The sequence below is a fragment of the Watersipora subatra genome, chromosome 2 (assembly GCF_963576615.1).
Source record: "Watersipora subatra chromosome 2, tzWatSuba1.1, whole genome shotgun sequence".
Lineage (NCBI taxonomy): Eukaryota > Metazoa > Bryozoa > Gymnolaemata > Cheilostomatida > Watersiporidae > Watersipora > Watersipora subatra.
In genome coordinates, this window is record NC_088709.1 from 75,495,448 (window position 1) to 75,507,903 (window position 12,456).

General features: G+C 37.1%; 1 protein-coding gene across 1 annotated transcript in view; it reads right to left on the reverse strand.

Moving 5' to 3' along the window:
* Positions 1-332: 332 nt before the first annotated feature.
* Positions 333-12,456, reverse strand: part of LOC137386762 (L-fucose kinase-like) — a 41,617-nt gene continuing 29,493 nt past the window's right edge. Inside the window, exons 17-23 of the mRNA XM_068072894.1 lie at positions 10,438-10,558; positions 9,146-9,281; positions 7,472-7,704; positions 6,795-7,013; positions 6,111-6,210; positions 2,797-3,020; positions 333-2,039 (exon numbers count right to left, since the gene is read on the reverse strand). Coding sequence (XP_067928995.1) covers positions 1,965-2,039; positions 2,797-3,020; positions 6,111-6,210; positions 6,795-7,013; positions 7,472-7,704; positions 9,146-9,281; positions 10,438-10,558 — 1,108 coding nt within the window. The 3' untranslated portion in view covers positions 333-1,964. The remainder of the gene's footprint in view (positions 2,040-2,796; positions 3,021-6,110; positions 6,211-6,794; positions 7,014-7,471; positions 7,705-9,145; positions 9,282-10,437; positions 10,559-12,456) is intronic.

Below are 12,456 nucleotides of genomic sequence, written 5' to 3' on the forward strand. Positions count from 1 at the left end.
TATTTATACATTAACTGAAACAAAAACTTGTGAAGAGATCAAAATGAAGGAGACGTCTGAGCTCATAGATGAAGAAATATGAGACAGAAATGCGTGTTGATAGAATGGTGTGCAGAGGTCAAGCTGGCTCCCATGAGTCGTTAGATGAGTGCAGAGAAAGTGCCGGAAGGATCTCGTGTAGGAATGAACAGTGGTAAAATCAATAGGCCTCTTATTGATAAACACCTGCTAGTGTCCAGTGGCAGCATTTCCCAACTGAATATGTTGAAAAAATTGAATTCAGAGCAAAGGATTGTACAATCCTCAAGCATAACACAATGAGGTTTAATCTATATACTATATATTGATAAATATATAATATGTCAATATTTATAATATATTAATTACTAAATTATCAAACTCACAACTTGTTATAATCCACATAAAAATAATATAATGCATATAATATATTATAACAGCATAATATCGAAGTATTTGTAAACGTTTATGCAAGCAAAATCATTGGAATGGCAAAAGCAAGAAAGGAAGACATGCAAAACCTTGCATATCATTTGCAATGTTCCTTACGTAAGAAAATCTACTGGTCCTTGTAAAAATTACCAAAATAAGAGTCATTTAATTCATATAGACTGTACCTACAGTACGTACCTACAATACGTACCTACAATACGTACCTACAGTATGTACCTACAGTACATACCTACAGTACGTACCTACAGCACATACAGCTACCTGGAGAATTTAAGAAAAAAACTTGATTACAATAATTAAAAGGCTGAAAATAAAATAAAAATTGAGCAGGGCAAAAACTGTTCAACAGACTTAAGGCTAGTGTGTGAAAGAATAGGGAGGATAAATCCCAAATAGACGATACAGTAAAACCTCAACTTACAAGCCAAAGTTTTGTACACTCCCTATGTTATAAATTTTGTTGCTCAAAATAAAAAGTTAATGAAATTCCTTTGAATTTGTTATTAAGAAAACACTTTGAGTCTGAAGTTAGGAAGACGCTCTGGCAATTTTAGCTAAATGTTATGCTAACAAAAATTTTTCAAAAAAAGAATTTTCTCCTGTTGCTGTTCTGTTTTAACTCTAGTAATGTGCATGTCTAGTTTTACCCAGTCACCTTCATCCATTCACCTTCAGCCGCTTTCAACTTCCACTAAGGCAAGAAAACATAACAGTTCCTTTTTCCATATAATATCACTTTCACTTTGCTTTTAACACGCATCGGTAGAACATAATATCACTTTCACTTTGCTTTTAACACGCATCGGTAGAACATAATATCACTTTCACTTTGCTTTTAACATGCATCGGTAGAACATAATATCACTTTCACTTTGCTTTTAACACGCAACGGTAGAACATAATATCACTTTCACTTTGCTTTTAACACGCATCGGTAGAACATAATATCACTTTCACTTTGCTTTTAACACGCATCGGTAGAACATAATATCACTTTCACTTTGCTTTTAACATGCATCGGTAGAACATAATATCACTTTCACTTTGCTTTTAACATGCATTGGTAGAACATAAGCAGCTAGGTTTTTGTCATCCAAAACATGTTTTTATTCATTATTCGAAGAGATATGTATTTTATTATTTATAATGGGTTAATTTAATTTCAGTTATTTTTAATAAGAGTAACTCTATTAATGAGAATAACTCTATTAACTTATTAGCAGGTTTAAGTGCAGGGTTGAACACTGAACGAATTAAACTCGGATCTCAAGGTTTCATGGTGAATAGAAAAACAGGTGAGCAATTATAATATGGCAGGACTATGCAGGCATGTCAGAGAGACGAAGAGCTCTGCGGGTATATGAGGCCCGTGGTCGGTCACTCACCACAGCTTTGCAATACATCAGGCAGCCCAAGAGATGCAACGGGCATGGTAGCCGTCTGAGAGTCAGTGCCAGCAGAGAGCAAGCGACATGGAAAGCTTTACAATTGAGCTAATCAGATTCCACGCTGATGGTGAACCCCTCAGTGCATACTGACGCTTTGTGGACACTGTAGTCCTCAGAGAGCTGTAGAACAAACAGACTCATCGGCAAGCAATAAAAATGCAGAGACATGGAGTTGATAAAAAGAGGGTAATAAGCAAAACAAGAGGAAGAGGAGAGGGAAATGAGTTTTGTAGAAATAAATGGGTTAATGGTTAGAGGAATGAATATAAGACAAGGTCAAAGAATTGCATGAAAAGAGATGGACAGAAAGTGGTGGATAAAGAGGAATGAATAGAGAGGGATGGATAGAAAGGGATGGATAGAGAGAGGGATGGAGAGAGAGGGATGGATAGAAAGGGATAGATAGAAAGGGATGGATAGAGGGAGGGATGGATAGAGAGAGAGATGGAGAGAGAGAGGGATGGCGAGAGAGAGAGAGGGGTGAACATGGAAGAATGGAGAAGAATCAATGAAAAAGTATAGATAGAGAGAAATCAATAGAGCAGTACGTATATCTAGAGAAGGATGAAACAGTATAGAAAGAAAGAAATCAATGGAGCAGTACGTATATCTAAAGAACGATGAAACAGTATAGAAAGAAAGAAATCAATGGAGCAGTACGTATATCTAGAGAACGATGAAAAAGGATAGATGAAAAAGTATGGGTGGAGCTAAGCAGATGCGAAAAGTGGCAAAAAGCTTGGCATTACCAGGTCAGTTTATGCATCGACTTCAGAAATGTTCAACCCGGACCATAGACTATTTTGGAACAGTAGAGTGACCTGATATCAAAAATTCAACGAGTTAGCTGCGAACGCTCAACATAAAATACGCTCACCTTCAGCTTAGCCAGCAGATCCTCAACGAGTAGCCTCTGATTCGGCTCTTTAGTGAGGACATATAAAAACCCACCCCCGCCTGCACCGGCCATACAGCAGGCAAGCGCATAAGGAGTTAGTACTCCGATCATATGCGAGACAAAGACAGGCTCACAGCCTGTGGCCATTTGTTTCTTCAGCTCCCAGTAGCGGGTCCACAACTGTCCCACCCTAACCAGGTCAGCTGTTTAAAATAAAAGAGAATAATCAGAAGGTTAATCTAACATGTTTTGGTGTGAACTTCAAGGTTGATTAACGTCCCTGAGTAGGAGGAAAAACAAGTGAAAGGCGAGTACTCTACAACGATCAACAAGCTATTTATAGATGTTCATAAGGTCAATGGGTGCATGACTCCACTCACTAACTCGACCAACTTGTGTATCGCGTAGCACTGTTTGCATTGAGAGGAAACTCGGTACAAAAATAATGGAAAATATGAGGGAGGGCCTTGAGAATGCATTTATATGCATGAATCAACAGTGAACAGAGCTTGAGGTGGGTGTCTGGATGATGTCTTACCATATTATATTATGCTACTATGTCACACACCATATTATATATTAAATTACACACTACATATTACATTAGGTTAAATGCAGAACTAAATATTATACAGCACGGTGATATAGATTTTGTATTATGCTAAAATTAAAAGTTTTCATGGCAATTTTTTAGCGATAGCTAAAAAAAATAGCTATAGCGCTATGGCTATAGCTGCTATAGCTATAGCTGCTATGTACACAATGACTGCCACTATAGCTGCTATGTATACAATGGCTGCCACTATAGCTGCTATATACACAATGGCTGCCACTATAGCTGCTATATACACAATGGCTACCACTATAGCTGCTATATACACAATGGCCGCCACTATAGCTGCTATGTACACAATGGCTACCACTATAGCTGCTATGTACACATTGGCTGCCGCTATACCTGTTATGTACACAATAGCTGCCACTATAGCTGCTATGCACACATTGGCTGCCACTATAACTGCTATGTACACAACGGATCACGCAGATCAACGGATGTACACAATAGCTGCCACTATAGCTGCTATGCACACATTGGCTGCCACTATAGCTGCCATTTACACAACGGATCACGCAGATCAACGGATGTACACAATAGCCGCCACTATAGCTGCTATGTACACAATGGCTCCCACTATAGCTGCTATATACACAATGGCTACCACTATACCTGCTATATACACAATGGCTACCACTATACCTGCTATATATACAATGGCTACCACTATAGCTGCTATATACACAATGACTGCCACTATACCTGCTATGTACACAATAGCTGCCACTATACCTGCTATGCACACAACGGATCACGCAGATGTACACCTTGTGCTCAGTATAAGCATCATTAACATTCAAAACAGATTGATTAGAAAATAAATATAATTTTGCAGCAAACCACACCCCCCCCACCCGTTGTATAAATAATAACTGCATTTTACAATTAATAACTGCGTTTTACAACATTTCTCACTTATTTAAACAATTAAAAATAGCGCGTCAATATTTTAAATATTAAATATCGGTAATATTAAATTTAACAATTGAATATTTTTCTTGAGGATGATCTTAACGAGGCATTAAGACATTCAGTATGTCTTCATGAATCTATTGCAGCGTAACGCTGGGCTATAGCAGGTTTTGTATCAACTATTTAGAAAATAGAAAAAACTTCAGCAAATTTCTCAATTGGTTGAAAGGTTTTATTATTTTCATAGAAGTGGGAAGTACTTAAAATCTTACATGACTAAGTAGAACAAGTGCCAATAACTCCTAATACATAGACTAGCTACCGAAATTGCTTTTTTATACCTACTTTTGTATACATGTGAACACATTAGCTTTATTTCTACTTACTCACAACACCCTAATGTTGATGCAATGACTGATAAGATGCTTGTATAGCATTTTAAAGTAGTCTGACTGTGCTTACTGCAGGTAACAAACTCTTTTCTTTGACAACAAGGTAAGAGTACTTGCGTTAGTCACAAAAACTATTTTAAGTAAATAACCAGTCAATATTTCCTGTCTCTAATGGCGAATTTGGCAGATTTCTGCAGGTAAATATGTTCAAATACAGCAGCATGATTTTCAAGCTTCAAGCATCTGCCCTATAAGTCAGTCACTCAGAAGAGGCCATGTCTATATTTATCAATTGTATCAGAAAGTCCTCAACAGTGATGTGTGCATCACATAATAATTGTAGAAAAAGAGATGAATGAAAGAGATTTTATATCATAACATGAGTTGACACTGGGAGTTATAGAAATATTTCAAGGAACATGAATGCAATCTTTAAGAGTTGTCTATACACGAACTTGGCTTAGTAGTTATAGGAGATGACAACTCCTTTGATTATAATGTACAGTTTCATGTTTTTCCGTACAAACTAAATTTGGTTCTAAAAATATACCATTTCCTTAGCAAAACATTGTAACTTATTTCATTCATACATCGAGATCGAAAACATAACAATTTTTTGATAAGTGCTTCAGGTACAGTCAAACCTGTATAAACGAAGTTAATTCACTCAGATATTTTCTTCATATGTCTAAATTGGGCTACATTTATATCGGAGCATATTTTCTTATAAAAATGCATTGTAATCACTTCAATTCATTCCAGAGCCCAAAACAATGATAAATATTTTAGGTAATTAAAACAAATGCATTATTCAGATCTATGTAAAAAACTTATATTACACCAAAATTAATGAAGTGAAATCAGGAAGAAGTTTTTATAGTTACGTTACTTTGGAGACGCATAAACAAAAGCTTAAGCTAAGCAATACGTAGCTAGTAGTAGGCAGTTGATCGTAGAATTCGAATAAACTTGCAGTGAAAGGGTTAAACGTTTACTTAAAAACTTTATAGTCCAGCACAAGCATTCATAGACAACCACCTGCATAGAGCTACTAAATGCCATCCATATCAAGCAGCACACATAGAATTATTCAGTACCATTTGTCTCATACTGACTCCATAGAGTTATCCAACTTCACTCAGACCAAACAGCTGGCATAGTTGACTAACATCACACATACCAAGCAATATGTATAATGTTATCAAACAGCATCCATGCAAAGCAATCCCTATACAGTTATTCAGTACCATCACTATCCAACAATTTGCATAGAGTTATCCAACACATTCACACCAAACTAGCTGCATAGACATCAACAACCGAGTAAAGGTATGAATAAAATGATATGAGTGAACAAATAAAGAGAAACTAACCTGACAGAAATGCTTTTTCGCAGTCATAGGCTATCTTGACTAGCTCATCTTGAGTTTGCACAATCATAGGGTCGCGCGCGTACCAGTTCCTTACAACATTCTGCAAGTGGATTTATGTCTACAATGACTTCCATCATTACACGCACCAATCAACAACATCCATATTTTCATTGCTAACAAGTTTCATTATCCGATAGATAACAATATGACAGATTCGACAAATTTTCCCGGCTGTGTTACATACATGACAGGTACTAACAGGTGTTGTCAGATACCATGTAGAATAGTCGTCACCTCTAACTGTAACCAAAGATCAAATACCTACCTACGGAGACTGAAAACTGGTCTACTTGCTAGCAGATAGTATCAACACTTATTTTTTTGTAGTTTAGCGTCATTATAGCGAACATATCTCATACCTCCTTGCTAATTAATGGGTGAAATTTTATGTCATCAAGACCGCAGCAAATAACAAATTGGCTTGTAAGTAACAAGCTATTAAAATTGATCTGTTCAGAAGATGAAAATTTAGTGCACTATGACATGTGAGTGACACATGAGTGACACTTGAGTGACACTTGGGGATATGACGAAGGATTTACCTACATTTTGTATTTAACGGAATAGGTAAAAATTTCCAGATAGGTGACCGCAATAGCAATATACCAAAGACTAAGAACCTACCTGAAGGAGATTGCGGGCAAGCCTAGTCTTCCCAGTGTATATGAGAAGGAATCTATCATTGAAGTCCAGAAGCAGCTGCGAAGAGAGGTCAATGTTGCGGGTGTCAACATAGAGAGGAAGTGCCGCTTTGGACATGCCTATCTTTATTCCTGGAAGCAGGCCACCCACCTGATCCTGCCATCCGCCACCAGTTGTCAACATTTGCTCAACACGGAGCACCTGCAAGGCAATGCCATGACATTTTGCTAGTGTTTATTTTTACCTCGCTCATTTACATTTTTAATATCTAACACAACACAGCGTTCTTTTAAAAAAACGTAATCAAATACCTATTTTACACTTTTCACAAGTAAACCCTTATGCAACTCTATGACAAGATGAGATAACTCTGCAACTCAGTTGGGTAACTTTGCTCACGAGCCATATACGATCTATAGTTATGCATATTTACTGCAGTCCTTACTTTTTCATCATGTATGAAAAATGTTGTGACAAGCCTTGATAAGTAGCCAGCACTAAAAATGCTAAAAGAATACCTTTGTTGGTGCCTACAAAAAGAAAAATAACTAGACTAACAAATGAATTGTTCTATTGTTTACACAATAACTAAAGGCTTCAAAGTTACAAGAGAGCATAACTCTATAAATAAGGAAAAATAAACAAGGAAGAAAACTCACAGCATGTATGAGGGCTGAACCAGTGTATCCCTGGCCAGTTACTTTCCATATGACAGCCATCAGGGCACCTGCCAGAATGCTACTTGTGCCCAGCCCTGAACCTTGGGGAAGCTTAGACCAGGTGCGTAACTCAAATCCTCCGCCATAGCGGGAGCTTAGCTGCTGATCCAAACTCTGCTCAGAGTCTAGATCTACCACTTTGGCGCAAATGAGGGCAGCTTTGAGAAGGGCACCTGCAACAAATACACACACACAAATTAGTGACACGAAACAAGAGATGAGATGATTTCAGAAAGGTCGCTAAACAACAGGCCAGCTGATTCTATCGCTGACACAAATCACTGTGCATGAAAATCCAGGCTTATGTTCTACTTGATTAGGCCAATGAGCACGATTGTCTTACACTGCTTCTTCAAAAACGGTCACCACTATCATTAACTCTTTCGCTATCAAATAATTTTTTACCGGGCAATTAAATATTCAGTACAACCAAATATTTGACAATGGGAGCATATGCTGTTAAAACATTTAACCAATTAATTAGCAGAAAATTTTACATCATCTGATGGAATAGAAGGCCACCAATGTGTTGCAGAATGAGTACAAGTTTGTGACACCCTAGTTGCTAGTTGGCAAAAAAAAGAAACAAGTTAAATTTCGGTCAAGGAAATGCACATTCGTAGCTATCGTAGCTATCGTACCACTGACATTAAGGCTGCTTCACACTATATCGCTGGATGTCAGAGTTAACCACACAATACTTCGTTGATCGTCTGTAATAACAATGTTTATACTATCACAAAACCACTCACATTTTGATCCTGGAATAGAGCGAGTTATAGCGCTCTCACACAATGCGGTCATGAAAACAATGAAATACAAGTCCGGCAGCAACTGCCATGAAAGAGAGTATAGATTGAACAATCCACAATGGCCAATCATCATCACTGAAGCGGTGCACATTGCATGTGCTGTGGGGGATGCTCAACAAACAAGTTTTGCTGAAAATGTATGACAGCTGCAAACTTTCCCGATGTATTCACATTGCCTCAACAATGGCATCGGTTTACAGTGCACATAGTAGATGAATAGTAAGTTACCACGGACATATGGTGATATAGCGTGAACCAGCCTTCAGTCAAGAGAGGTGATGACGGCTGACTTTCGTACTAAACTGGGTATGTCAAAGATCGTAGCTAAATACTTGTAGCCTGTGCGCCATAAATTATAACAAAATTGATGAACAGGAAAGCATAAACCGGAAACATAATAGCGATGAGCAAATGGTGGTAAAGTTTGTATGCTTTTTCTCACCTCATTACATACATGTTATTTAGATACCGGCATGTTAATAAGTTTTAAGTAAACTAAACTAGATATTTTTAACAACAATTTTCTGATCAACTAAATGTTCATTTTTTGTATTCTTGCTACTAAACGATTTCGAAGAGTTCTGCTTTATTTACAATGGTTTCCGACGTGAAGCAGCATCAATCTTGGTCAAAGCTAAAATATGGTTAAATTGCTCCAAATGTAAAAAACTGCAAATGTGTACACTGAAGTCCTTTGTAATTGATAAAATAGTCAACAGTGATGAGAGTAAATTTCCATACTAGTTGCAGCATTCATCCAACTTTTTATAAACATCTTAAAGAATCACAGATAATGACTCACCTGGAACCTGAGGCTGGCAGTAGTCCCGCAGACCATCCAAATGCTTGATTGTGATTGGAGAAGAATCCGAGGTAGAGTTCAGCACAAGAACTATCTTGTTCTCGCGGATACGCCTCATATCACAACCAATAGGTTTCTATACAACAGAAACTGTGCACTAACTGGGTCAAGGCTACTCAAACAATGTACATTATAATCAAATTGAATAAAAATAATTAATCTAAATGGTGCATTTACTATGGATATTACTACAGCAACTGAACCATCTCTTTTAGTAGCATGGTATATGATTGCACGAGAGTGTAGCATACTTTAAAACATTCTGTGAAAATACTCTGACCAATGCTAAAAGATTTCACAAATTAAAAGCTTACATAAATGAATCGTGAATGCGCTCGATTATTTAGTGACTGTAAATCCTCCATTTTTTGTCGAAAATTTGATACCAAACTTCGAGCTTAGAAATCCATATCCTCGGCTTATAAGGCAGTTACGTTTTTCATGACTCAAGGTCAAGGTCTTGTAAAATTAAACTTCAAACAATCATCGCAAATCAAAATTACATGATATCACATTTAGGGATCTTTTTATAAAATAGTAAAATACTAGAGCTCCTACTCAACATGAGATGATCAAACACAAATTCTCATTCTTCACCATTCAAATTGTCATCGCTAGCATTCCCTTCTGGAATAACGTTAATTTTAGAATTTCATTTTTTGTAGTATCTGCCTGCAAGCAAACACTTCGGTAATATATTTGACACATTCATTATCCCTCACCCATCCTTTTTCTTGTACATGAATCACGATTCCTGAAAGAAATCTGTCTGGCGGTATTGCTTGTCTGTTAAATATGTATTATCGGATGTGCCAATTTCATTCTATTGGCTAGGCAAGTCAATACGATGGTGAAGTGCTATTTTTGTGCCCAGTGGTCTTCAATAGCATTGCATTTTCTCATTCTTTTATTTAAATGTCATATTGCCGACGACACCAAAAAACATGGGCATTTTTGCTGATGGCATTTTTGAATGCCATTTCTTCAGCCCAACGCCGACTGAACTATTAGCGATCAAGTGATTTGAACCAGAGATTGAGGGTTCATAATAATCCATAGATCATTCGTTCACTTGGAATATGGAATGTTTTTTCAACAAACTCTTGTTCACAAAATGCACAACACTCGCATGCCATAGGCTCCAAAGAGGTAACATAAGGTTTTATAAATATGATCAATGAGGCACTTTCTATGATAAGTCTCAAACTGAGAAGAACCAAGAGCAGCCTTACCATATCATCAACAAGGATAGCAGCGTTCGTCACAGCTCCCCCGTGCTCATACGAAATAGGTGGGGTGTCACTCCAGCCTCCCGCAATATCCGCCCTTGCTGGACTTGCTGCATGCACCCATCTAAAACCCGCACAACATCTGATCAGAGCTTTAACAGGTTCTACTGCATAGGATGAGATCATCTGCACTATTATAGACATCTGCACCATAGACATTTATGCCATAGACATCTGCACCATAGACATATGCACCATAAACATCTGCACTGTAGACATCTGCACCATAGAATGTGCCACAGACATCTGCACCATAGACATATGCACCATAGACATCTGCACTGTAGACATCTGCACCATAGAATGTGCCACAGACATCTGCGCCATAGACATCAGCACCATAGGAATTCCCATGCACGTTTTCATATGCACTGTAAGGTGTTAGCCAATGGAGGACTAGTTAGTCTTGACAAAGACCATAAGCTCTAGAGGCCTCCTTATCAAGCAGCCTATCATAGACAAATATAATCCACACACATTGGGGCGTTCTACACATAAGATAGTGGTTACATACAAGTCCAAAGCCTTGGAAGTTGTCTTACCATGCATAGAGTAGTCATGCAGCTAGGGCTACACACTGATACATTATATCATGCATGAATTTCAATTTACAAATTGATACACACCTGGTTGTCCGCACAAACAACTACATAATAACAATGTGCACTTACATAATATCAGGAACAAAATATATTAACAGTTTGTATATAATATACATATAGATATAACTTAGTCACGGAGTGGAAATATTTCTTATATGAGACAAAAGGACCCTTGACTAAATAATATACCGTAAAACCTTTATTTAAACGTCACCTCTATATGACCGACACTTAGACATTCTTTAATTTTCACAAACCCATAATAACAAGTGATCAGTAGAAAGGTGTCTACAAAATCGTACTAATAATGACTCGGTTACATCAACAATCAATTATTTCGTCGTTGCTGCTCATACTAAGGTCCGTTTGCCAACTCCAAAGCTTTACGTTTTTTCGTTAAAACTTTAGAAGCAACACCGTAGAAATTCTTACTAACTGTATCAGGCTAATAGTAGCTCCTTGTTTAATGCGGTCTTGATACAAATACTTGATACTTTGATGTATACGAAAAACGGTTTGGTGATTACGATAAAATCTGTACTACTATTTTGAGGCTAAAACCTCTGCTTAACGCGCATGTGGCTAAAACTTTATCTTTATATGAGCAAAAAATGTATTTTAAATGGCAAGTAAGTTCTACTCTAAATGAATTGTTTAGACGCTAATATTGACCCAGCAGTGCAAATTAAGAGTTGAGGTCAGAAGACACTGTAGAAGGTATTGAACATGTAGAAGAAAATGAAATGGGTCTAAATGAAAGCAACACTCAGAAGACAACTGGCCAAGCAAACGATGTAAATATTTTTGTTTCAAAAATGTTAATTTTTGTTTTTGTATGTGTTATAAATATGGTTTATTTATGTCACTTGTTCTTGAAAATTTGTAGCATTTGATAAATTATTACAATTATAGAAATTATAAATTTGCAGATTTATAGCATATTAGTTGATGCCACCTTCTATTTGAACATCACCTCAAACAAAGCGTCACTAGAGGGAAAGGGTTGAAAAATAGAGCGCCATGGCGTTCGGATAGAAGTTTGACGGTATGTCATGCTTTCCTTAAACTTGCTGACTCGTTATGTTCAACCTGCTGTTGCCTGTCAGCCAAGAAATCTGATTGAGCTAAAAACTATACATAAGCTAAAATGAATATCCCGGAATCAAAAAACTACCCAAGATTACACTTGTGCTAATAAAAACAAGCGTGTCGGCCTTTGACATGACGCATCTAAATATTGTCATATGCCTATATAATGACAATATAATGACCTATATAATGACAATATGGGTCGCGATCTCGGTAGGTGGAGTTAAGTCGCACGTATAAAATTCACGTAATAGCGATAGCAAGTTAATAA